Raw genomic sequence first — 25,640 nt, 5'->3', positions numbered from 1 at the left:
GGCCTCCACTAGAGAAATTATACTATATTAAAATAGGGTGTTCATTTTCTGGTGGATCTCTGTGCTGGATGATTTAGGAGGGAAGAGGAAGTGGTTTTGAGAGCACATTGTGTCATGAATAATTAATGCTCTGTTTTTGTATACAGTTGGAGTTCAGTGATGATATTGTGAAGATCATTCAAGCAGCCATTAATTCAGATGGAGGGCAGCCGGAGATTAAAAAAGCCAACAGCATGGTCAAGTCCTTCTTTATTCGGGTGAATGATACTAACATTCATGTTTTTAATGCCTGTCTGTGGGTAATTACCCCATGAACAAAATGGACTTCTGCTCTTCTGTGTTTTGCTTTGCCATGTGTATAAAACATCTTCTGGTTTAATTTGTTCCTCTGATTGTTTGGGAGGAAGTTGGTGAGGTCACCAGAGTGGATGGATCTCTCCCTCAGTGGCCTGAAGTCATCCTCCTATTGACAGAGAAGCTGTGTGACTTTGTTGGTTTTTATGTGGTTTCCAAAATGAATGTTCACGTGCTTACATTTTGTTTGTTTGTTTGTTTTTCTGTTAGCAAATGGAACGTGTTTTTCCATGGTTCAGTGTCAAAAAGTCCAGGTTTTGGGAGCCAAATAAAGTATCAAGCAAGTAAGTAATTGAGTATTACTTTTTTTTTCTCTTCATCAGCTAGAAATCTGAGAATGCTTATAGTTCTCAATTGAGGTTTTTTCAGACCAGGTTTTAATATTAAAAAATTAATCAGTTAAAATGCCTTTTGAGTGCTGGTACAGAGATAACACTTACTGTTTATTATAGTCTGTTGCCCTTTTTTTTCTTTCTTTATGTATTTGTTATGTTTTAGGCCACCTGGTTTAACTTGTGGCATATGTACAGTATATATAGAGAGAGCCCAGTAATTGGGCTTATTATAACTGAGTTCTATTTTATTCAGTTCCAGTGGTGTTCTCTATACTGCTCTTGATTCTCCATATTTAACCTTAAATTTTTATTCCAGTAAATCTTTTTGCTTCTTTGATAAGGTTATCATTTGTTTCTGGAAGTTTAACCAAGATTGAGATCATAGTTTTAAAAATAATATAGTCCTGTGTATTTAGGCAGTTTTCAAGTTCTGTGACTTGTTCTTACATTCTGTGAATGGCTCATGCATGGGTTCAAGACCTGAGAATATCAAGAATTTGATTTTTTTGTACAGTTCTAGGTATATTCTAGGAGTTCAATAAATACTTGTTGAATCGATTATTTTCAGCAGTGGGATGTTACCAAACGCAGTGCTTCCACCTTCACTTGACCATAATTATGCTCAGTGGCAGGAGCGAGAGGAAGACAGCCACACTGAGCAGCCTCCTCTAATGAAGAAAATCATTCCAGCTCCCAAACCTAAAGGGCCTGGAGAACCAGACTCACCAACTCCTCTGCACCCTCCTACGCCACCGATTTTGAGTAAGGCACCAAATGAAGAGCCATTATCCATTTCTCTCTAGATGCCCAGGATTGACTTTGGTAATCTAAATTTAATATACTTGCATAATAGAAAGAAATTTTCAGGTCATCCTTAAATGTAATAAAATCATTATTTTTGCTTTACTTGGAATGTTAACAAGGAAATGATATAAATACTCTATTGTAGCAGATAGTGAGATAGCATAACTTTGAATACTTTTTGAAAGTGTTTATTTTATAGGCTATAGGCTATTTAAGCTGAATTGTTTTCTTTTTTCCTGGAAATCAGACATAGTATTGCCAGTTTTAACTGGAGGTCTTTTCGGTTCCAAGGTACTGATAGGAGTCGAGAAGATAGTCCAGAACTGAACCCACCCCCAGGCATAGAAGATAATAGACAATGTGCATTATGTTTGACGTATGGTGATGACAGTGCTAATGTAAGTACCTTGGCATACGGGGTCCCATTTAGTAGACGCCCATAATGAACTGTTTGTCCTTTGTGTCTGAACTTGATGACTGGGTACCATTTATTTAATGAATGTTTGTCACATAGTTTGTGGCACTTGGGGTTTTTTTCTATAACTGATTTAGTTGATTTAAAAGATGCTTTGCCTTAAATTAACCTGCTGATGTCTAGTAATTTCTACAGGAAGTTCCTCAAAAAGATTTTATGAAAGTTGCATATTAAATAGCTTGTGTTTAATGTAGTATAGCAGAATGGTTAAGATCCCCAGCTCTGGCAGGCTGCCTGGATTAATTTCTGTGCTTTACTGCCTACTTGTTGACCTTGTCAAGGAGCTTAACCTCTCTGACCCTCAGTTTCATATTTAAAATGAGGATAATAATAATACTTATTTCAGAATGGTTATGAGGATTAAAGGAAATAGTGTATGTAAAGCCTTATTTAGTGCCTAACGCATAGTAAGCTTATAACAAAAAAGGTTTTTTAATGTAAGCTGAGAGCAAGAACTGCCTTTAAAATATGGTTTTAAAGAAGCCATTGCACACTTTTATAGACTTACCACATATTGCTTATTTTTTAATTCTCTATGTTTATAAAATATTTCCAGTCTATGGAAAAGGTAATCTAGAAAAGAGAAGTGGAAACAGAGAAACATTGAAAAATGAATCGTGATTTTTTTGTGTACATCCCTAAGTTAAAGAATTATAATTGGGGCTGGCCCTGTGGCTTGGCGGTTGAGTGCATGCGCTACGCTACTGGTGGCCCGGGTTCGGATCCCGGGCGTGCACCGACGCACCGCTTCTCCGGCCACACTGAGGCCATGTCCCACATACAGCAACTAGAAGGATGTGCAACTACGACATACAACTATCTACTGGGGCTTTGGGGAAAAAAAAAAAAAGGAGGAGGATTGGCAATAGATATTAGCTCAGAGCCGGTCTTCCTCAGCAAAAAGAGGAGGATTAGCATGGATGTTAGCTCAGGGCTGATCTTCCTCACAAAAAAAAAAAAAGAGAGAGAAGAATTATAATTGCTTTATTGAAGTTATCTTCACCAAGGTAAAGCTAATCCAAGGAAAACCTTCTTTGACATTATATTCTTTAAAGAAAAAAGAAATTTCTCCATTTCATAGGACGCTGGCCGTTTGCTATACATTGGCCAAAATGAATGGACACATGTAAATTGCGCTTTGTGGTCAGCAGAAGTGTTTGAAGATGATGATGGATCACTAAAGAATGTGCATATGGCTGTGATCAGGGGCAAGCAGCTGGTAAGAACTTGTGGGTAAATGTTATGGAAAAGATTCCCTCAGTTTCCATGTACTCTTTCTGTGGCTAAATGCTGCCTCAGTGATGTTTTTCATAGTGCCTGCAGAATGGTTAGCCAACAATAAATATTGGTGTCTACTGTAGGCAGATTGCTATTCTGACTGAGCCTTGGAGGATGCGTGCAAAAGAAATAGAAAACAAAGTATATCTAGTTTGGGAGATAATTCAAATATGCAAGAAAGGTGTTAATTTATTAAGTGATTCAGACAAAATGATCTCAAAGGTCCCAGTTGAATCAACATTCTGAGGTTTCATGGGATAAACACACATAAATACATACATAAAAACACACATAAATACATACTGATCAGTAGCAGCTGAGAGTAATCAGAAAAGACCATGAAGGAGTAAAATTTAAAAATTTTAAAAGCTATATTTTGCAGTAGGGGAGAAGATGAAAGATTATCAGAAAGAAACAAAAATATAGCGTATGCAAAGAAACATAAGTAAATTGTGTGAAAAGCACAAATTCTTCCCTGGAGAGGAGCCCAGATTGTGACTGTGACAGACTAAGGTGGTGACATACAGGCTAGCTGAAGGAAATCTTTGAACCATATGAAAAGTTAATCTATTAAGCCTAGTAACTGGAGAAGTTTTATGTTTCTGACTAGTTTAATCTTTTTAGAACTGAGTTCTTTTGGATATAATAGCTTTCTAGCAAGATGATGTTTTTAGCATTGATCTTCAAAGTTTCATCTTCTCTAAGTCAATCGGGCATCTTAGAAAATTAACTATGTTTTGGTCTGAGTTCTAAATCAAACTGTAATATTTAAATTTAATAGTTACAGGGCTCCTTGGACAATGGGAGAGAGAGGATTTGTAGAGAAGGCTTTATGGCTCATATGACTTCTCTATAATTCAGCAGATTACCAATAAACAAAGTGAATTGTAGGAAACCCAGAATGGGGTGATCCTGTAGAAGAGATGGAAAATGGCTTAAAACATCTGAAAGTCTGACTAGGACTCTGTTCTTTTTGGATTGTTAGAGATGTGAATTCTGCCAAAAGCCAGGAGCCACTGTGGGTTGCTGCCTCACATCCTGCACCAGCAATTATCACTTCATGTGTTCCCGAGCCAAGAACTGTGTCTTTCTGGATGATAAAAAAGTGTATTGCCAACGACATCGGGATTTGATCAAAGGCGAGGTGAGAGCTTCAGTTGCATTTTGAATTCTTTAGGAATTCAGGGGAACTAGACTGAAAATAGCAAGATGGTAAACTTTGTTTTACCTTCCCTACTAGGTGTTCCTAGAATCACCTCCTCTTAGGAGAAATACAGAAGTCCTGCCAGTGAAACAGAAGGGTGATTTTGAGATATACTCTGTACTTTCCCTCTGAGAGAGTCAGTATCATGAGTATAATGTGTAAAGGGACAGCCTATTAACAGCTACCCTGGGTTTCCATTTAAGGTGGTTCCTGAAAATGGATTTGAGGTTTTTAGAAGAGTGTTTGTGGACTTTGAAGGAATCAGCTTGAGAAGGAAGTTTCTCAATGGCTTGGAACCAGAAAACATCCACATGATGATTGGTATGACGTGGGCGTTGGTCTCTGGGGAAGCTGGGTGTGTGTATCATTGGGGCACTTTCTAGTCTACAGTTATAAAATGAGCCTTCTCATTATCTCCTCTAATCAGTTCTTCTCTCCTTGGTCAGGCTCCATGACAATTGACTGCTTAGGAATTCTGAATGATCTCTCTGACTGTGAAGATAAGCTCTTTCCTATTGGATATCAGTAAGTAGCACTGTAAAGAGGAGACAGCAGCCCCCACAATCTGAGCACCCTGAAGCCATGAGCAGGTCGTTACATGTAAGGCCAGACTTGTTAGCTACTTTTAACTGCTACTAAAAATTAACTACTATTTTTTGCTACTTCTTGTAGAGTGGGACTAAAGTATCGTTTTATGTCAGCCAGATCCAGTTATTGTTGGATTGTATTGGAAAGTATTGTTGGAGAGTATTGTTGGCATAATTTCAGAATCATTTCCAAATAAAACCTAAATAGAAAACACAAGGTCAGTCTCTTAAGATCCACTAACTTCCATTCATCTGGATTCAAAAGTCCAGACTGTTTTCATGGATCAAACACCTCATGCTTCTGTCCTCAATTTTACATTTAATAGGCTCTTCTAAAAATATAAACCCCTACAATAAAATCAGACTCTTCAGTAAGAATATCCAGTTTTTCCTAAATGGAGCAAATTGTTTAAATTTCTAGCAAGCTGACAATATAAATTTAAAATTCCTTTTCTCTCTCTCCCGTTCGGAGTCTCATTTTGCTACATATACTCCAGTTTATTCTGCATTCCAGTTCTGACGACACAGTATATACTCCACATTTTAGCTGGCAGCTCTTTGTATAAGCTAGGCTCCATCAGCACCCAGCAGATTGGAAGCAGTTACATTACCCGTGTCTCATGGGGCTTTTCTCCCAAAGGAAACACCTCAGGTTTGCTTTTTCCTCACTTTGTACACATTGTGGGGGCAACAGTCCCTTCCTGAAGGCCAAGTAACTATTTTTTGTAGTAGTTAGTGTTTTTCTTTCTCCGCACTTGAGGATATTTTACTGTTTTTGTCCCTGGCTTACAATATAATAAAAAAGATTTGATGCTATTTTCTGAGAGGCTGGAAAAAACCAAGGACTTCAGAAAGCTTGGAACACCCTAACTGGGGGAATCTGTAATAAGAATCGATGAAATACAGCTAAATTCTCTAAATCAAGGAGACCAGGGAAACTAGGATGAGAAGAAGTTTTGACAAATGTTAGCCTCTGCTTCTGTACTCTCACTTATGGTGATTTTACAAATCTGTTTGCCAGGTGTTCCAGGGTATACTGGAGCACCACAGATGCTCGCAAGCGCTGTGTGTACACATGCAAGATAGTGGAATGCCGTCCTCCGGTTGTAGAGCCAGATATCAACAGCACTGTTGAACATGATGAAAACAGGACCATCGCTCATAGTCCATCATCTTTTGCAGGTTAATCTTTAACCAAGAGGGGACTTGAATTAGATTTGGGGGAGTACTGTAATTGAAGAGTAGGAAAAAAGTCATTTCTTTAGGAGGTCTCATTTGTTTCTATTTTGATATTTACCTAATAGCTGGCTTTTTATTGGTTGATTTGTTTAATATTTTAATTGGACTTTTTTAGTAAGAGTTTTTATTTCCTACCACAGAAATTTCATCTAAAGAAAGTCAGAGCACAGCTGAAATTGTAAGTCCTCCATCACCAGACCGACCTCCTCATTCGCAGACCTCTGGTTCCTGTTTCTATCATGTCATCTCAAAGGTCCCTAGGATTCGAACACCCAGTTATTCTCCAACACAGAGATCCCCTGGCTGTCGGCCATTGCCTTCTGCAGGTAAAGGACTTCGTTGACCTACTTGACCCAAGAAGATCAGCTCAAAGATTAGTTTGTAATTCTTTCAAGTAACTTTATCTTAGTGACTTTTGCTAATTGAACATGTTGATTTTTAGTTACCTTTAAATATAGATAGCCAAGACATTGAAACCAATGACTAACACACATTTGTTCTATCTGTAATAGACTTTATTACTTTTTCTCTCTTGTTTAGGAAGTCCTACCCCAACTACTCATGAAATCGTCACGGTGGGTGATCCTTTACTCTCCTCTGGACTTCGCAGCATTGGCTCCAGGCGTCACAGTACTTCTTCCTTGTCACCCCAGCGGTCTAAACTCCGGATAATGTCTCCAATGAGAACTGGGAGTACTTACTCCAGGAATAGTGTTTCCTCAGTCTCCACCATAGGGACTGTTACAGATCTTGAGTCGAATACCAAAGCAGTTGATCATGTCTTAGGGCCACTGAATGCAAGTACTAATTTAGGGCAAAACACTCCCACCTCTTCAAATTTGCAAAGGACAGCGGTTACTATGGGCACTAAAACCAGTCACTTGGATGGATCTTCATCTTCAGAAATGAAGCATTCCAGTGCTTCAGACTTGGCATCCAAGAGCTCCTCTTTGAAGGGAGAGAAGACCAAAATGCTGAGTTCCAAAAGTTTAGAGGGATCTGCACATAATGTGGCTTACCCTGGCATTCCTAAACTGGCCACACAGGTTCATAATACCACATCTGGAGAATTAAATGTTAATAAAATCGGCACTTTTGCTGAACTCTCTTCAGTGCCCTTTTCTTCTAAAGAGGCCCTCTCCTTCCCACCGCTCCATTTGAGAGGGCAAAGGAATGATCGAGACCAACATACAGATTCTAACCAATCAGCAAACCCCCCTCCCAATGAAGATACTGAAGTCAAAACCATGAAGCTCTCTGGAGTGAGCAATAGGTCATCCATTACCAATGAACATGTGGGATCTAGTTCCAGAGACAGGAGACAGAAAGGGAAAAAATCTAGTAAAGAAACTTTCAAAGAAAAGCATTCCAGTAAATCTTTTTTGGAACCTGGTCAGGTGACAACTGGTGAGGAAGGAAACCTAAAGCCAGAGTTTGTTGATGAAGTTTTGACTCCTGAGTTTATGGGACAACGACCATGTAATAATGTTTCTTCTGATAAGATTGGGGACAAAGTTCTTTCTATTCCAGGAGTCCCCAAAGCTCCATCCGTGCAAGTAGAAGGATCTGCCAAGGAATTACAGACACCCCGGAAACGCACAGTCAAAGTAACACTGACACCTCTAAAAATGGAAAGTGAGAGTCAGTCCAAGAATACCCTGAAAGAAAGTAGTCCTGTTTCCCCTTTGCAAATAGAGTCAGCATCTCCAACAGAACCAATTTCAGCCTCTGAAAGTCCAGGAGATGGCCCAGTAGCCCAACCAAGCCCCAATAATACCTCATCCCAGGATTCTCAAAGTAACAACTATCAGAATCTTCCAGTACAGGACAGAAACCTAATGCTTCCAGATGGCCCCAAACCTCAGGAGGATGGCTCGTTCAAGAGGAGATATCCCCGTCGCAGTGCCCGGGCACGTTCTAACATGTTCTTTGGGCTAACCCCACTCTATGGTGTAAGATCCTATGGTGAAGAAGACATTCCATTCTACAGCAGCTCAACTGGGAAGAAACGAGGCAAGAGATCAGCTGAAGGACAGGTGGATGGGGCTGATGACTTAAGCACTTCGGATGAAGACGACTTATACTATTACAATTTCACTAGAACAGTGATTTCTTCAGGTGGAGAGGAACGGCTGGCATCCCATAATTTATTTCGGGAGGAGGAACAATGTGATCTTCCAAAAATTTCACAGCTGGATGGTGTTGATGATGGGACAGAGAGTGATACTAGTGTCACAGCCACAACAAGGAAGAGCAGCCAGATTCCAAAAAGAAATGGTAAAGAAAATGGAACAGAGAACTTGAAGATTGATCGACCTGAAGATGCTGGTGAAAAAGAACATGTCATTAAGAGTTCTGTTGGCCACAAAAATGAGCCGAAGATGGATAACTGCCACTCTGTAAGCAGAGTTAAAACACAGGGACAGGATTCCTTGGAAGCGCAGCTCAGCTCATTGGAGTCGAGCCGCAGAGTCCACACAAGCACCCCATCGGACAAGAATTTACTGGACACCTATAATCCTGAGCTCCTGAAATCTGATTCGGATAATAACAACAGTGATGACTGTGGGAATATCCTGCCCTCAGACATTATGGACTTTGTTCTAAAGAATACTCCATCCATGCAGGCTTTGGGTGAGAGCCCAGAGTCCTCTTCATCAGAACTCCTGAATCTTGGTGAAGGCTTGGGTCTTGATAGTAATCGTGAAAAAGACATGGGTCTTTTTGAAGTGTTTTCTCAGCAGTTGCCGACAACAGAACCCGTGGACAGTAGTGTCTCTTCCTCTATCTCAGCAGAGGAGCAGTTCGAGTTGCCCCTAGAGCTGCCATCTGATCTCTCTGTCCTGACCACCCGGAGTCCCACTGTCCCTAGCCAGAATCCCAGTAGACTAGCTGTAATCTCAGACTCAGGAGAAAAAAGAGTAACCATCACAGAAAAATCTGTGGCCTCCTCTGAAGGCGACTCAGCACTGCTGAGTCCAGGAGTAGATCCAACCCCTGAAGGCCACATGACTCCTGATCATTTTATCCAAGGACACATGGATACAGACCACATCTCCAGCCCTCCTTGTGGTTCAGTGGAGCAAGGTCATGGCAACAATCAGGATTTAACTAGAAACAGTAGCACCCCTGGCCTTCAGGTACCTGTTTCCCCTACTGTTCCTATCCAGAACCAGAAATATGTGCCCAATTCTACTGATAGTCCTGGCCCATCTCAGATTTCTAATGCAGCTGTCCAGACCACTCCACCCCACCTGAAACCAGCCACTGAGAAACTCATTGTTGTTAACCAGAACATGCAGCCACTTTATGTTCTCCAAACTCTTCCAAATGGAGTGACCCAAAAAATCCAATTGACCTCTTCTGTTAGTTCTACACCCAATGTGATGGAGACAAATACTTCAGTATTGGGGCCCATGGGAAGTGGTCTCACCCTCACCACAGGACTAAATCCAAGCTTGCCAACTTCTCAATCTTTGTTCCCTCCTGCTAGCAAAGGACTGCTCCCCATGCCTCATCACCAGCACTTACATTCCTTCCCTGCAGCTACTCAGAGTAGTTTCCCACCTACCATCAGCAGTCCTCCTTCAGGCCTACTTATTGGGGTTCAGCCTCCTCCAGATCCCCAACTTTTGGTTTCAGAGGCCAGCCAGAGGACAGACCTCAGTACCACAGTAGCCACTCCATCCTCTGGACTCAAGAAAAGACCCATATCTCGTCTACAGACCCGAAAGAATAAAAAACTTGCTCCCTCTAGTACCCCTTCAAACATTGCCCCTTCTGATGTGGTTTCTAATATGACGTTGATTAACTTCACACCCTCCCAGCTTCCAAATCATCCCAATCTGTTAGATCTGGGGTCACTTAATACTTCATCTCACCGAACTGTCCCCAACATCATAAAAAGGTCTAAATCTGGCATCATGTATTTTGAACAGGCACCCCTGTTACCACAGAGTGTGGGAGGAACTGCTGCCACAGCGGCGGGCACATCAACAATAAGCCAGGATACTAGCCACCTCACATCAGGGCCTGTGTCTGGCTTGGCATCCGGTTCCTCTGTCTTGAATGTTGTATCCATGCCAACTACAACCGCCCCTACAAGTAGTGCATCAGTTCCAGGACATGTTGCATTAACCAACCCAAGGTTGCTTGGTACCCCAGATATTGGCTCAATCAGCAATCTTTTAATCAAAGCTAGCCAGCAGAGCCTGGGGATTCAGGAGCAGCCTGTGGCTTTACCACCAAGTTCAGGAATGTTTCCACAGCTGGGGACATCACAGAGCCCCTCTACTGCTGCAATGACAGCAGCATCTAGCATCTGTGTGCTCCCCCCTGCTCAGACCACAGGCATAACAGCTGCTTCACCTTCTGGGGAAGCAGAAGAACACTATCAGCTTCAGCACGTGAACCAGCTCCTTGCCAGCAAAAACGGGATTCTCTCCTCCCAGCGTGATCTTGATTCTGCTCCAGGGACCCAGGGGTCCAACTTTACCCAGACAGTAGATGCTCCTAACAGCATGGGGCTAGAGCAGAATAAGGCTTTATCCTCAGCTGTGCAAGCCCACTCAGCCTCTCCTGGGGGCTCTCCATCCTCTGGACAGCAGTCAGCAAGTCCCTCAGTGCCGGGTCCTACTAAACCCAAACCAAAAATCAAACGGATTCAGCTGCCTTTGGACAAAGGGAATGGCAAGAAGCACAAGGTTTCCCATTTGCGGACCAGTTCTGAAGCACACATTCCAGACCAAGAAGCCAACACGACACCCCTGACCTCAGTCACGGGGTAAGAGGTCCACATGTTAGCTGTGCTGGGTCTGTGGGATTTGTGCTCTGGGTCAGAGGCTGTTGAAGTGGTAGTCTTCGGGGGGGGACACTCCTCTGTCCAAGTTGCATCACTCAGGGGTTTCTGGGTTTTGACTTTGATTTTTTTTTTTTCTCATGGTAGTGTTTATAGAGCACAATGTAGTTCCATCCTTGGGCACTTTGTCTCTTGGATAGAACCACATCTCTGATTACTCTTTGCTCTGATTTAAAACAGTGCTGCTGTTTGCTCCTGTTTCTTTTTTGCTGAGGCTTAGGATACTAAGGGATGATTAGTCCTGTCTGGAGGGCAAGCCACCTGTTGTAGATCCTCGTGGCGTCCTTTCCTAAAACATTATCGTTGAAGAATAACATATTTAAAGTGCACAAGTAAATTTTTACATATGTATGCACCTGTGTAGCCACCATTCAGATCAAGATATAAAACATTTCTGGTGCTCCAGAAGGCTCCTCCTGCTTAGTCAGTACCCGCTCAAGGTAACCACTCTCTAACCTATATCACCACGGGTTAGTTTTCCCAGCTCATAAATTTTATCAGAGCCTGATAGAGTCATTTCTTTATACCGACCTGCGCATTTGGTACATATTTACTGGTGGTTTTTTTGAAAAGATGATAAATGATTCTGTTCCAGGACTCCGGGAGCAGAGGCTGAGCAGCAGGATGTAGTTAATGTGGAACAGTCATCACAAAAGGAGTGTGGGCAGCCTGCAGGGTAAGTGTAAAAATTAGTGCTCTAAGATTAAGCCCTCAATTCTGTCTACCTCATTTAAAGAATAGTTCCTCATGAATTGTATAGATTTTTGTTGTCAAAGTTTTTTTAATGGAAATAATACATGCTTGTAAAAAAAAAGCATACAATTATTAAAATAATGGATAAATGGTTCTGTGTTCATCTTGCCTACCCTCCTCCCAGTCTCTCCCCTAGAAGTAACCGTTGCTAATAATTTGTTTTAATCCATGCAGACATTTCTATGCATATACAAATACACATGGTGTATATATGAATATGTATGTACTTTTTTTTACGTGAAATGAATAATGCTGTACATACTGTTCTGTACTTGGTTTTTTCCATCATTATATTGTATGGTGTACATATTTCTGTGCCATTATATGTAGATGCAGTTCATTTTTTAATGGCTGCCTCCAGTTCTGTTGTGTGGACATACAATAACTTGCTTAACTAGTCCCCTATTGATATGCATTTGGATTATTTCCAAGCTTTATTTCACTGTAGAATGTGAAAATTGGTGGTGGTTTACTGGCTCATGCAGCTTTTGTTTTTACATAAACCAGCTGACTTACTTAAGTAACTCCAGAACTGCTTCTAACAAGCGTCCTTTCATTTTTTTCTAATACTAAGGATGTGAGAATTTCAAGGACACAATCTACAACTCCAAAAGCAGAAACTTAATGTCAATATTCGGGAAAGAATCGCATAAAAGATACTTTTATGTTATGTAGCATACAGTAGTATGGTGGTAGTGTTTATTCTACAGGTTGTACACAAAGCATCCTGTGGTTCATTTCTAGTGGTTGTTTTGTATAGCTGACATAGCCGTGTAGCAGACTGTCAGCAGTTTTTGTCTTTGAGCTGAAGAACTAGCTGATGTTACATCTCACATTTACTTGTCTTTTCATTTAGGCAAGTGGCTGTTCTTCCTGAGATTCAGACGACACAAAATCCAGCAAATGAACAAGAAAGTACAGGTATGTGGGTGGGTAACAGGTTAGAATCAGAATTTCAGAGCCAAAAGTACTATAAAAATCACCTACAGGGGCCGGCCCCATGGCCTAGTGGTTAAGTTTGGCACACTCCACTTCAGTAGCCTGGGTTCAGTTCCCGGGCATGGACCTACACCACTCATAGGGGGCCATGCTGTGGTGGTGACCCACATACAAAATAGAGGAAGATTGGCACAGATGTTAGCTCAGGGAAAATCTTCCTTAGCACAAAAAAAAAAAACCTATATTACCTACTTATTTTCTGGATTAAAAAAAAAATCTAAGCTCCAGAGAAGTGAAGTGATTGGCCAGAGTTCTAGACTGAAACTCAGAGCATCTGTCTCTTGGTCTAGGGCTTATCTGCCACATATTCTGTGATCTTTTGTCAACTAAAGGACACAAGACTAAAACCTATAAAGACTCTTCCGCTCTACTTGCTTTAACAGCAGTGTGATTTAAATAGCTAGTGATAACCTGACTTCATCCCTTAGTTGTCACTGAAGAAAACCAAGAATGATGTTTATCAAATAAGATAGGCAGATTTTGGTTATGATACCAGATACATCTCCATAGCACTTTCCATGTGTCCTAATGAATTTGATCAGTAAACAACTGGTCACTTCAAGATTAGACGGTTGTGGATATAAGGCTTTGCCCATTTCCATCGAGGGGACATCCTGAAAGAGAACCAGGTAGAGAAGATGCTTAGGCGTAAGATTTGGGATGTAACCACATTCTGCTGATTTGCTGATTCCTCAAGAGGGTTGATACATCTCTTTATGTAAGAAGGCAGTGAAGGGTGGTGGCTGATGAGCAGACTCTGGAGCCACATGAGTTGAAATCCCAGCTTCAGAACTCATTAGCTGCATGAAATAGAGCTAGCTGCTTAACCTCTCCCTGCCTCAGTGTCCTCACCTTTAACATGTAGAGAATAATAACACCTACCTCACTGGATTGTTGTACGGTTTTTTTGAGTTAATATATAGGAAGTTCCTAGAAGAGTGCCTCATACATAGTGCTTCATGCATATTAACCATTATTATTTTTTAACTTTGACCCTATTGAGGGTGATTACTTATTGAAAAACTATCAAATTGTCATACCAGAAACTCTACCACAGAGATAGCATAACTTCATGTAAAAAAAAATTCTAGGGGCCGGCCCCGTGGCTTAGCGGTTAGGTGCGCGCGCTCCACTACTGGCGGCCTGGGTTCGGATCCCGGGTGCGCACCAACGCACCGCTTCTCCGGCCATGCTGAGGCCGCGTCCCACATACAGCAACTAGAAGGATGTGCAACTATGACATACAACTATCTACTGGGGCTTTGGTGGGGGGAAAAAAGGAGGAGGATTGGCAATAGATGTTAGCTCAGGGCCAGTCTTCCTCAGCAAAAAGAGGAGGATTAGCATGGATGTTAGCTCAGGGCTGATCTTCCTCACAAAAAAAATAAATAAATTCTAGTTTTAGTCACTTTCTAGCTATGACCTAGGGTGAGCTGCTTAACTCTTTGAGCCTCAGTTTTGTTATCTGTCAATGGGAATAATAATATGAACTATGGAATGTCATTAGCTTTAGAGATAATGTATGCAAAGTCGGTGCTCAATAAGTGTTTGCTACTGCAACCACGTTGGCCCCTGTTTTCCCTCTCATAGAACCTAAAACAGTGGAAGAAGAAGAAAGTAACTTCAGTTCTCCACTGATGCTTTGGCTTCAGCAAGAACAGAAGCGGAAGGAAAGCATCGCTGAGAAAAAGCCCAAGAAAGGACTCGTTTTTGAAATTTCAAGTGATGATGGCTTTCAGATCTGTGCGGAAAGTATTGAAGGTGAGTGGGATTAAAATAGGCTGGCCCGCCATCACAGGCCCTGTTTCAGCTAGATCTGCACTTTATCTGGGGCAGTTTTGTGCTAGGTGTTATGGAAGATCCTTGGACATATTATACATTTAACTTGTCCTTAAGAAGTTAGTGTTACTGGAGAAATAGTCCATAACTTATATGAAAAGTGAATGATACAGGTTGTATTTTTAAGACTGCACACACCTTAGCAGAGCACAGGAGACCTCTGCGTATCTCTCCAGCCTTGTCTTCTACCACTTCCTTGTACACCTTAAATGCCTTCTCTCTCGCTTCTGTGCCTTCACACATTGCTTCCCTCTGCCTGGAATGTTCTTTTTACCCTCATACATCTGGAGAGCTCTAGTTCATCCTTCAAGGTTCAGCTCGGAAAGTCTTCCCTGACCTGAGGCACATAAGCACTCTCACTCTCTCCTTTCAGATCCTCTTAGAATCTTAAATGTTTCTCTCTCATAGTTTAAAATTTGTTTTGTAAATGTTTTTTTACTTTTATCTTACTCAACAGCGAACTCCCCATAAGGCCTAGAATTTTATTTTCTTACTCATCTTTGTATCCCAAGCATATAAATGTTTACTAGCTGTTGAAGGACTAGTGAATGTTACCTAGGTAGTAAATACCAGAGGAGCTTGAAGGAAAGAAAGATCGCTATGCGTCAGTTAGGGTTATCAAAACCCATGAAGATTAATAGAATACAAGACTCTGTTAAAGGGGATAATAGAATTTGGGTTAGGCAAAGAGGAATGGGAAAGGCTTTCTAAGAAGGGATATAAGCAAAGTTAGAAAGACAGGATTGCATTTGGTGGGTACAGAGTAGTCAGGTGGGAAGAGGACATTGAAATCCCTATAAAGTAGTAGTGAAAGAGAGAATTGGGAAGGTGGGTTGGGCACAGGTTTGGAGGGCCTTCAGTGCCAAACTATGAGGGCTTGGAAAATGTTGAGTGGAATAAAAGCAGAATTTCAAGAAGTTTCATGTGGTAGCTCCATATAAAATAGATTGAATTAGAGACACTAAACGGCAAGAGGTCACTAATGAGAGTGTTGCTACAATGGAGATGTCAGGTAATAAAGCCCATCTTCTGGAGGAAAAGAAGGAAAGGAAAGAAGAGCAGACAGGGCTGGCCCCGTGGCTTAGTGGTTAAGTGCGCGTGCTCTGCTACTGGTGGCCCGGGTTCGGATCCCGGGCGCACGCCGACACACCACTTGTCTGGCCATGCTGAGGCCGCGTCCCACATACAGCAACTAGAAGGATGTGCAACTATGACATACAACTATCTACTGGGGCTTTTGGGGCGGGGGGGAGGAGCATTGGCAATAGATGTTAGCTCAGAGCCGGTCTTTCTCACAAAAAAAAAAAAAAAAGAAGAGCGGACATACTTAATGACTGCTTGGATATGGAGAGTAGAGAGAGAAGAGGCAAAGAGGCTCTGAAGATTCAGGCCTGGGTGACTGAAAAAAAGGTACGTAAGGAGAACAAAAAAATTACTAGTTTGAATGTATGAGTTCCACATAAGACATACTGAATTGTAGAGTGTGGTGGTAACAGACAGTAAGAGATCATAGAATCTTAGGTTAGAGCTGGAAGGGACTGTAAAGATTTTCTCATTACATCCCTTAATCTTAAGGAACTGAGAGGTTATGATCTCCCCAGAGTCCTGGTTAAATTGTTAATGCTGGTATTGTATTGGTTAGGGATACAGGGAATAGAATTAATACCAAACATTCACGTTTGGGATGCAGACTACCATCAAGAGATATGAAGGCTTTGGTGATTCAGGAGTCATTTTCAGAAGGTCTTACTCTCCTTACTGCTTCTGTATCCTTTTTTTTTTTTTTTTTTTAATTTTATTTATTTATTTATTTCCCCAAAGCCCCAGTAAATAGTTGTATGTCATAGTTGCACATCCTTCTAGTTGCTGTATGTGGGACGCGGCCTCAGCATGGCCAGAGAAGCGGTGCGTCGGTGCGCGCCCGGGATCCGAACCTGAGCCGCCAGCAGCGGAGCGTGCGTACTTAACCACTAAGCTATGGGGCTGGCTCTGTATCCTTTCTAACAGAAGGAAGCACTGCTGTGTAGTGCACCTTCCCAGCTTCTTTCTATTTTTTTTTTTTTATTTTTTGTTTATTGCAGTAACATTGGTTCATAACATTGTATAAATTTCAGGTGTACATCGTTATACTTCTATTTCTGCATGGATTACATCATGTTCTCATGTTCACCACCCAAATACTAATTACAATCCATCACCACACACATGTGCCTAATTATCCCTTTTGCCCTCCTCCTCCCCCCTTCTCCTCTGGTAACCACCAATCCAATCTCTGTCTCTATGTGTTTGTTTGTTGTTGTTATTATCTACTACTTAATGAGTGAGATCATATGGTATTTGACCTTCTCCCTCTGACTTATTTCACTTTGCATAATACCCTCAATGTCCATCCACGTTGTCACAAATGGCTAGATTTCATCGTTTCTTATGGCTGAGTAGTATTCCATTGTGTATAAAGACCACATCTTTATCCATTCATCCCTTGATGGGCACTTAGGTTGCTTCCAAGTCTTGGCTATTGTGAATAACGCTGCAGTGAACACAGGGGTGCATGTATCTTTAGGCATTGGTGTTTTCAAGTTCTTTGGATAAATACCCAGCAGTGGAGTAGCTGGATCGTATGGTTGTTCTATCCTCAATTCTTTGAGGAATCTCCATACTGTTTTCCATAGTGGCTGCAGTTTGCACTCCCACCAGCAGTGTATGAGGGTTCCCTTTTCTCCACATCCTCTCCAACACTTGTTTCCTGTCTTGTTAATTATAGCCATTCTGACGGGCGTGAGGTGATATCTCATTGTAGTTTTGATTTGCATTTCCCTGATAGTTAATGATGTTGAACATCTTTTCATGTCCCTGTTGGCCATCTGTGTATTTTCTTTGGAGAAATGTCTGTTCAGGTATTTTGCCCATTTTTTAATTGGGTTGTTAGCTTTTTGTTGTTGAGATGCATGAGTTCTTTATATATTTTGGAGATTAACCCCTTATCGGATGTATGGTTTGCAAATATCTTCTCCCAATTGTTAGGTTGTCTTTTCATTTTGTTGATGGTTTCCTTTGCTCCCAGCTTCTTTCTTATGCCCTGAACTGATTTACACTAAGAGAACAACAAAAAACTTGTCTAGCATGATGTGTTTTCACGCTGTAGGGAGCACAATGCTTGTGCATACTGTTGGTGTTGAGGTGTTTGATTGGATATTTTATCTCCTCACAGATGCCTGGAAGTCACTGACAGATAAAGTCCAGGAAGCTCGATCAAATGCCCGCCTAAAGCAGCTCTCATTTGCAGGTAATGGCTACAGTGGTCATTTTACCCCGTCTCAGAATATTCTGGTAACTTGTTGGTCTGAGTTACAGAGTGGATTCTACAAAAAAAAAATCAACCTGCTTTTTTTTTTTTTTAAATAATTTTTCATGGCTTTATTGAGATATAATTCTTATACTATACAGTTCACTCATTTAAAGCATATAATTCAATATCTTTTAGTATATTCACAGAGTTGTGTAACCATCACTACTGTATAATTCCAGGACATTTTCACCATCCCTAAAAGAAACCCCATAGCCATTAGCAGTCATTCCTCAGCCCTGGCCCCTGGCAACCACTCATCTAGTTTCTGTCTCTATGGATTTGCCTATTCTGTACATTTCATGTAAATAGAATCATACAATATGTGGCCTTTTATGACTGGCTTCTTTGATTTAACATAATGCTTTCAAGATTTCTCCCTGCTATAACACTGCATCAGTACTTCATTCTTTTTTTTTACAGATGAATTTTTTTCATTGTGGTAAAATACACATAACATAAAATTTACCATCTTAACCATTTTTAAGTGTACAGCTCAGTGGTATTAAATACATTCACATTGTTGTGCAGCCATCACCGCCATCCATCCCCATATCTCTGTTCATCTTGTAAAACTGAAACTCTATACCCATTAAACAATAACTCTCTATTCTCCCTCCCCCCAACTCCTGGCAACCACCGTTATGCTTTTCTGTCTTTATGGTTTTTCACTACTTTAAGTATCTTATATAAGTGGAATCATACAGTATTTGTGATACCTTTTTTGTGACTGGTTTATTTCACTTAGCATAATGCCCTCAAGGTTCATCCATGTTTTCCTTTAAGGCTGAATAATATTCCATTGTGTGTGTGTGTGTGTGTGTGTGTGTGTGTGTGTGTGTGTGTGTGTATCTCTCACATTTTGCTTGTCGATTGATCTGTCGATGGACACTTGGGTTGCTTCCATGCTTTAGCTATTGTGAATAATTCTGCTATGAACATGGGTGTACAGATATCTCTTTGAGACCCTGCTTTCAAATCTTTTGGGTACATAACCAGAAGTGAAATTGCTGGATCATATGGTAAGTTTATTTTTAATTTTTTGAGGAACAGCCATACTATTTTCCACAGCAGCTGTACCATTTTACATTCCAACCAGCAGTGCACAAGGTTCCAATTTCTGCAAATCCTTGCCAACACTTGCTGTTTTCTGTTTTTTTGACAGTAGCCATCCTAATGGATATGAGATGGTGTATCATGGTGGTTTTGATTTGCATTTCCCTGATGATTCGTGATGTTGAGCATCTTTTCATGTGCTTATTGGTCATTTATATATCTTCTTTGGAGAAATGTCTATTCAAGTCCTTTGCCTATTTTTTAATCAGGTTGTTGGTTTGTTTATTGTTGAGTTTTAGAAGTTCTCTATATGTTCTAGATATTAATCCCTTATCAGATATATGATTTGGAAATATCTTCTCTCATTCTGTGGGCTGCCTTTTTACTCTGTGGATAGTCTCTTTTTTTTTAAGACTGGTGAGGGAGATATTTTGGGGGCAAGAAAATATGGTTCATAGGTCCTGCTCTGTCTGGTCATTGGGTGAACTATAATTAAATTTGTACATAGCCCCTCCCAGCAGTCACTCTGAACTGATTACTGATAATATGTGTAAAATTTCACTCCTAGAGGAAACCAGCATTCTGAACTTAGTGTGCTCAGCCTTAAATTGAGTAGCGCAGCCCCTTTTTGCCGGTGAGACAAAGATTCCTGTGATTTTTCCATGTCTTTTACTGCCACATAGAATGGTGGTAAGAAACTATGATCTCTGGAGGCAGAAACAACTGAGTTCAAGCTCCGTTTATGCCCTTTCACTATCAATATTACATTGGATTCAACTTAATTAACTTCTGTGAGTCTCAATCTCTCTATCTGTAAGTAGAAATATTAATGCAACCTTCAGAATTTGTTGAGGATTAATTAAAATAATGAACGTGACATTATTGGCAGCTATTTATTCATATATAGCTATTTATTTGTATGTATATAAATAAATATTTATTGGTATATAAGTAAATGTTTATTTATTTGTATACTCTAATATACCTAATATGCCAAATTAAGATCATTATTCTGATTGAAGGGATTTGAGACAGAATTCAGAGAAATCATTGAATACTAGCATTTTTTTTTTGGATAGTATCTTTTGATGCATAAAATTTTTTGTCATAAAGTCCAGTTTGTTTATTTTTTCTTTTATTACCTGTGCATTTGGTGTCATATCCAAGAAATCATTGCCAAATCCAGTATCTTGAAGATTTTGTCTTATGTTTTCTTCTAAGAGTTTTGTAGTTTTAGGTCCTTGATCCATTTTGAGTTAATTTTTGTATGTGGTGTTAGGGTGAGGGTCCAACTTCGTTCTTCTGCTGTGAATATCCAGTTTTCCCAGCACCATTTGTTGAAAAGACTATCCTTTCCCTGTTGGATGGTTTTGGCACCTTTGTCAAAAATCACTTGACCAAATATGTGAGGGTTTATTACTGGGCTCTCTATTCTATTCCATTTCTATATGTCTGTCTTTATACCAGTACCACACTGTTTTGATTACTGTAGTTTTGTAGTAAGTTTTGAAATCAGGAAGTGTGAGTCCTCCAGTTTTGTTCTTCTTTTTCAAGATTTTGGCTATTCAGGATCCCTTGAGATTCCAAATGAATTTTAGGATGGGTTTTTCTATTTCTGCAAAAAACATTTTTGGGATTTTGATAGGGATTGCATTGAATCTGTAGATCACTTTGAGTAGTATTGACATTTTAGCAATATTAAGTCTTCCAATCCATGAACATGGGATATATTTCCATTTATTTATGTCTTTTTTAATTTATTTCAGCAATTTTTTGTAGTTTTCATTGTACAAGTCTTACATCTCCTTGATTAAGTTAATTGCTAAATATATTTTTCTTTTTGATGCTGTTTTAAATGGAATTGTTTTTGTAATTTCCTCTTCAGTGTGTTCATTGTTCATGTATAGAAATGCATTTGATTTTTGTGTATTGACTTCGTATACAGTGCTTTGCTGAATTCATTTATTAGTTCTAATAGTTTTTTAGTGATCTCTTTCGTGTTTTCTACATATAGGATAATATCATCTGCAAACAGAGATAATCTTACTACTTCTTTTCCAATTTGAGTGCCTTTTATTTCTTTTTATTAATTACTCTGGCTAGAACGTCCAGTACTGTGTTGAATAGAAATGATGAAAGTGGAAAGTGGGCATCCTTGCGTTGTTTATGATCTTAGAGGAAAAGCTTACAGTCTTTCACCATTGAGTATAATATTCACTATGGGTTTTTCATATATGGCTTTTATTAGTACAGTCATTTGTTGTTTAATAACAGGGACACGTTCTGAGAAATGCATCATTAGACAATTTCATCATTGCAAACATAGAGTGTACTTACACAAACCTCGATGGTATAGCTTACTACACACCACATCTAGGCTATATGGTACTAATCTTATGGGACCGTTGTATATGCAGTTCGTCATTGACCAAAACGTCATTATGCAGTGCATAACTACGTCATTCCTTTATGCTGCCAAGTAATATTCTTTTATGTGGATATACCACATGTTATTTATCCATTCATCAGCTGATGGACATTTGGGTGTTTTCCACCTTCTGACTATGATGGTTATGTTTCCATGAATATTCATGTACAAATTTTTGTGTAGACATGTTATTATTTCTCTTAGGTATATACCTAGGAGTGGATTTGCTGGGTCATATGGTAACTTTATGTTTATCTTTTTGACCAACTGCCAAACTGTTTTTCCAAAGTGGCTGCACCACTGTACCTTTCCACTAGCAATGTACAATGGTTCCAATATCCGTATCCTTGTGAACACTTGTTATTGTCTGTCTTTTTGATTACAGACATCCTAATGAGTGTAAAATGGTATCTCATTGTGGTTGTGTTATACTTTGTTTTTAAAGTTGAAGTAGTTTCTCCTTGGTATTAGATTTCAAATTAAATTTAGGCAGTGTAAAAACATCATCAATACAGTTGTTTCGAGTGAACATTAAAAATTTTAATTAATCTAAGGTAGGAACCTTCCATTGACTGTTTTCTCCATATCTGTCTACCTCTCTGACCTCCTTTCAGATTGGTCCTGGAAGGGGAGTGAATGAGTACTTAGAGGAGTTTGACTTTATCTATAATGTTTTTGTTTTAAGAAGGAACAGAGGGAAAATATTTGAAATGTATATTAGAAAATATCAACATTTGTTTATTTTAAGTGGCAGGTACATGTGTAGCTGTTATAACAGCCTGTGTACTTATCTATATTTTAAATTTTTCATAATTTTTTAAATTAAAAAAAAGAGCAAAGGACACAGTAGGCATTTTATCCTCTACAAAATACAAATGGCCAATAACATGACAAGATACTCAATCTCACTCATAATTTTAAAAATGCATATTAAAACATGATTATTTTCACCTTGATTAACAAAGATTCAGAATTTGGAGAGGATATAGATAAAGATGGACGAGATGAGCTCTCTCTTAATTAATGGTAGGTATATAATTTAATAATACAACTATTTGGAGGAGCAGTTAAGCAATAGCTGTCAAAATTTTCAAGTCATGTGCCTTTCCATCCAACAGTTCCACATCTAGGAAACTATCCTGTAGGTAGTTTAAGTCAAGTCATAAAAATCTGTAAGATTTTTCATTCCAACATGTGGTAGCAAAAAACTAGAAGCAATCCAAATACTCCTCAGTAGGGGAATTAAGAAAGAGGTCCAAGGTAAATTAACTGAAAAGGCAAGTTATAGCAGTATGTATTCCCTTTAGATACTTTTATATTATATATAATGGTTGCCTCAGAGGAGTGAAACCTAGGGAATTAGAATGGGCAACTTTTACTTTATTTCTGTACTATTTCCATGAGTAGGTATTACTTTTATAAATTAAAAACAAACTAGTTAATTCAAATATGCTCAGTTTTAAAAAGAACAGATGGCAAATAAATTTTTTTTAAAAAGTTAGGCTTCTCTTGGGTCCTCTGCCTCTGCCCCTCTCACGCTGCCTTTGCTAGGCTTGTTCAGCCATTCCCATGCTCTCACATCGCATTCCAGTGATTAACCCATTCTTCTTCCTACCATCTCCCATATCCTGGGTCAAAAAAATCCAGTCAATCCTGACATCATTCTTTTCTCTCATCATTCACATCCAGTTGGTCACTGCTATTGATTCTACTTCAAAAATATGAGTCCTATTCCTTTCTTCTCTCTCTTCCTCAGGCATCGCCCTTGTATTTCTCTCACCTGTAATATTAGAAAGCCTTATATCTGGTCCCTGAGTCTCCCATCTCGCCTCCTTGTAGTGAATCCTCAGTGTCACCAGAAGTACCTCAAAAGCTTCTTTTTTTTTTTTTTTTTTTTGTGGGGAGATCAGCCCTGTGCTAACATCTGCCAATCCTCCTCTTTTTTTCTTTTTGCTGAGGAAGACTGGCCCTGGGCTAACATCCGTGACCATCTTCCTCCACTTTATATGGGACGCCGCCGCAACGTGGCTTGCCAAGCAGTGCGTCAGTGCGTGCCCAGGATCAGAACCGGCGAACCCCAGGCCACCGCAGCGGAGCGCGCGCACTTAACTGCTTGCACCACCGGTCCGGCCCCAAAAGCTTCTTATTGATGCCTACTAATTATGGAATAAAATCTTCAGCCCTTAAATATTTGTTATTAATAAATACTTACTGAACACTGGTAACGTGCCTGGCACCATGGTGAACTCGTAGGCTATACTAGCTGAGTAGACGCAGACTCAGCCCTGCTCTCCTGAGGTTTCCAGGCTATGGCTCCCTTATACACCAGGCCCTATTAACCCTGCCTCATCAGCTCAGCCTCACCTTCCACGACTTTCCTCACCCCCAAGATTCCTTGTTCTGTAGCCACACTACACTACTTACTGTTCCAGGTCTGTCAGTGTGTCTTAAAGTGTGGTCATAGACGTGAATCAGAACCTCTGGGTTTGGAGGTGAGAAAGCCTAAGTAATTCTTGTTACTTACATTACGTGTGCTTTCACGGTAGCACACCATGGTTCATGCAGTTCCCTCTCCCAGGAATGGCCTACTTCCCTCCATCTTCTCTCTCCTGCTCCCCAAATTGCCTTGTTTGACAAACTCCTGTTAATCCTTCAAGACCCTGCTCAAAGTTGCCTCTTTTCTTTTGCCTTTTTTGACCATTTTCCTCTGTGCCTATTGCCTTATCACTTAGGATGCTTTTGCCCTCAGGTTACAGAAACTCCAACTCTTGACTGATTTAAACAGTGAGATGATTTATCATCTTACATAAAGGAAAGTCCAGAGGTGGGACAGGCATCAGGACTGGTTGATAGGGGAGTTTGCAGTGTCATTAAAGACCTAGATTCTTTCCACTTTGCTGTCCATGGTAAAGCTTCATCTTCAGGCTGATAGCAGATGGCTGCAGCAGTTCCCAGCATCACATTCAGTAGTGGCAATGTCCAGAGGAGGGGCTTTTTGTTAGGAAGAAATGCGCTTCTCACATCTCATAGACCAGATTTGGTACCATGTCCATTCCTAAGCTAGTCACCAGCAAGGGGACTGGGGTTCCCATTGTTGGCTTAGACTAATCGTGTGGGGTGGAATGGATGCTGGGAGTTAACCACAGTGACCACTGCGTTCCTCAGTCCAACACCTGTCTGTCATTCTCCATCTCCGTGCTCCCACCTTGTCCTTGCCCTCACGACCTTATATTCTAGTGGCGGATATAAGTACTCTGAAGAAGATAAAATGGGGTAATGAAATAGACAGTGACACAAAGGTGGGTAGTTGGTGGCAGGGAGCCTCTTATAGATAGAGTGGTCAGAAAAGGAGTCTCTTGAAGAGGTAACTTTAAAGCTGAGACCTGAGTGATGAGGAGAAGGAGCCGGTCATGCAACGGTTAGAGTAAAAGTCCTCGGTGCAGAAGAAACAGCAGGTGAAAAAGTCCTGAAATGGGAATACCTTTTATGTGTTTATTGTCTGTCTCTTCTGTGAAATACAAGCTCCATGAATACAGGTACCTTGACTGTCTTCACCTCTGTATGCCCAAGTTTCTGTCTGGCACAGTGGAAAGATGGAAAGAATGTGTGGGATATAGTAGGTGCTCAGTAAATGTTTGTTGAATGAATAAATAAATCCCCCACAACAGAATAGATTGTTCCCTCTTAAGAGTTCCCACAGTACTTGATACTCTACCTTTGTTTGGATACTTTCCCATTGTGCGGCTTATGTGTGTGTGTACATATCTGCCTCCCTCTGCCAAGAGCTCCTTGACAACAGTGGCCAACCAGAATTCATCTTTTTTTCCCACTGTTGACACAGTACCTAATCTCACTGTAAGCCCACCAGTGAATGTAGAGTTGAACACTCACCCTACACATTAAAATGAACTTTTTTTGAAAATATACTTAAGTACATTTTTCAATGTCTTTTTCTACTTAGGAATCCACAGCAATCTAAAACTCCCAGGAAAAAATTCTTGGGGAAAATCAGTGTTGTGTAGAAAAAAAAATTTGCCATTGTCATATATGGCTTAAGCTCTTACATTGTAGACTTGTGTTAATAT

The 25,640-nt window shown here is 40.2% G+C and overlaps 1 protein-coding gene across 7 annotated transcripts in view; it reads left to right on the top strand.

The window, feature by feature from the left end:
- The window catches only part of KMT2A (lysine methyltransferase 2A), an 81,741-nt gene that overhangs the window by 47,195 nt on the left and 8,906 nt on the right, over nucleotides 1-25,640 (top strand). For all 7 annotated transcript variants that reach the window (XM_058545092.1, XM_058545091.1, XM_058545090.1 and 4 more), the window contains 15 exons: nucleotides 147-257; nucleotides 565-638; nucleotides 1,258-1,451; nucleotides 1,785-1,891; nucleotides 3,050-3,187; nucleotides 4,232-4,390; nucleotides 4,654-4,771; nucleotides 4,897-4,975; nucleotides 6,059-6,219; nucleotides 6,417-6,602; nucleotides 6,817-11,059; nucleotides 11,730-11,810; nucleotides 12,744-12,808; nucleotides 14,477-14,647; nucleotides 17,937-18,011. In XM_058545092.1, the coding sequence (XP_058401075.1) occupies nucleotides 147-257; nucleotides 565-638; nucleotides 1,258-1,451; nucleotides 1,785-1,891; nucleotides 3,050-3,187; nucleotides 4,232-4,390; nucleotides 4,654-4,771; nucleotides 4,897-4,975; nucleotides 6,059-6,219; nucleotides 6,417-6,602; nucleotides 6,817-11,059; nucleotides 11,730-11,810; nucleotides 12,744-12,808; nucleotides 14,477-14,647; nucleotides 17,937-18,011 (5,962 nt within the window). The remainder of the gene's footprint in view (nucleotides 1-146; nucleotides 258-564; nucleotides 639-1,257; nucleotides 1,452-1,784; nucleotides 1,892-3,049; nucleotides 3,188-4,231; nucleotides 4,391-4,653; nucleotides 4,772-4,896; nucleotides 4,976-6,058; nucleotides 6,220-6,416; nucleotides 6,603-6,816; nucleotides 11,060-11,729; nucleotides 11,811-12,743; nucleotides 12,809-14,476; nucleotides 14,648-17,936; nucleotides 18,012-25,640) is intronic.

The sequence above is a fragment of the Diceros bicornis genome, chromosome 7, assembly GCF_020826845.1.
Source record: "Diceros bicornis minor isolate mBicDic1 chromosome 7, mDicBic1.mat.cur, whole genome shotgun sequence".
In the NCBI taxonomy this organism is placed as follows: Eukaryota; Metazoa; Chordata; class Mammalia; order Perissodactyla; family Rhinocerotidae; genus Diceros; species Diceros bicornis.
Note: the sequence above shows the minus strand (reverse complement) of the source record. Positions and strands in the feature narration are given on the sequence as shown.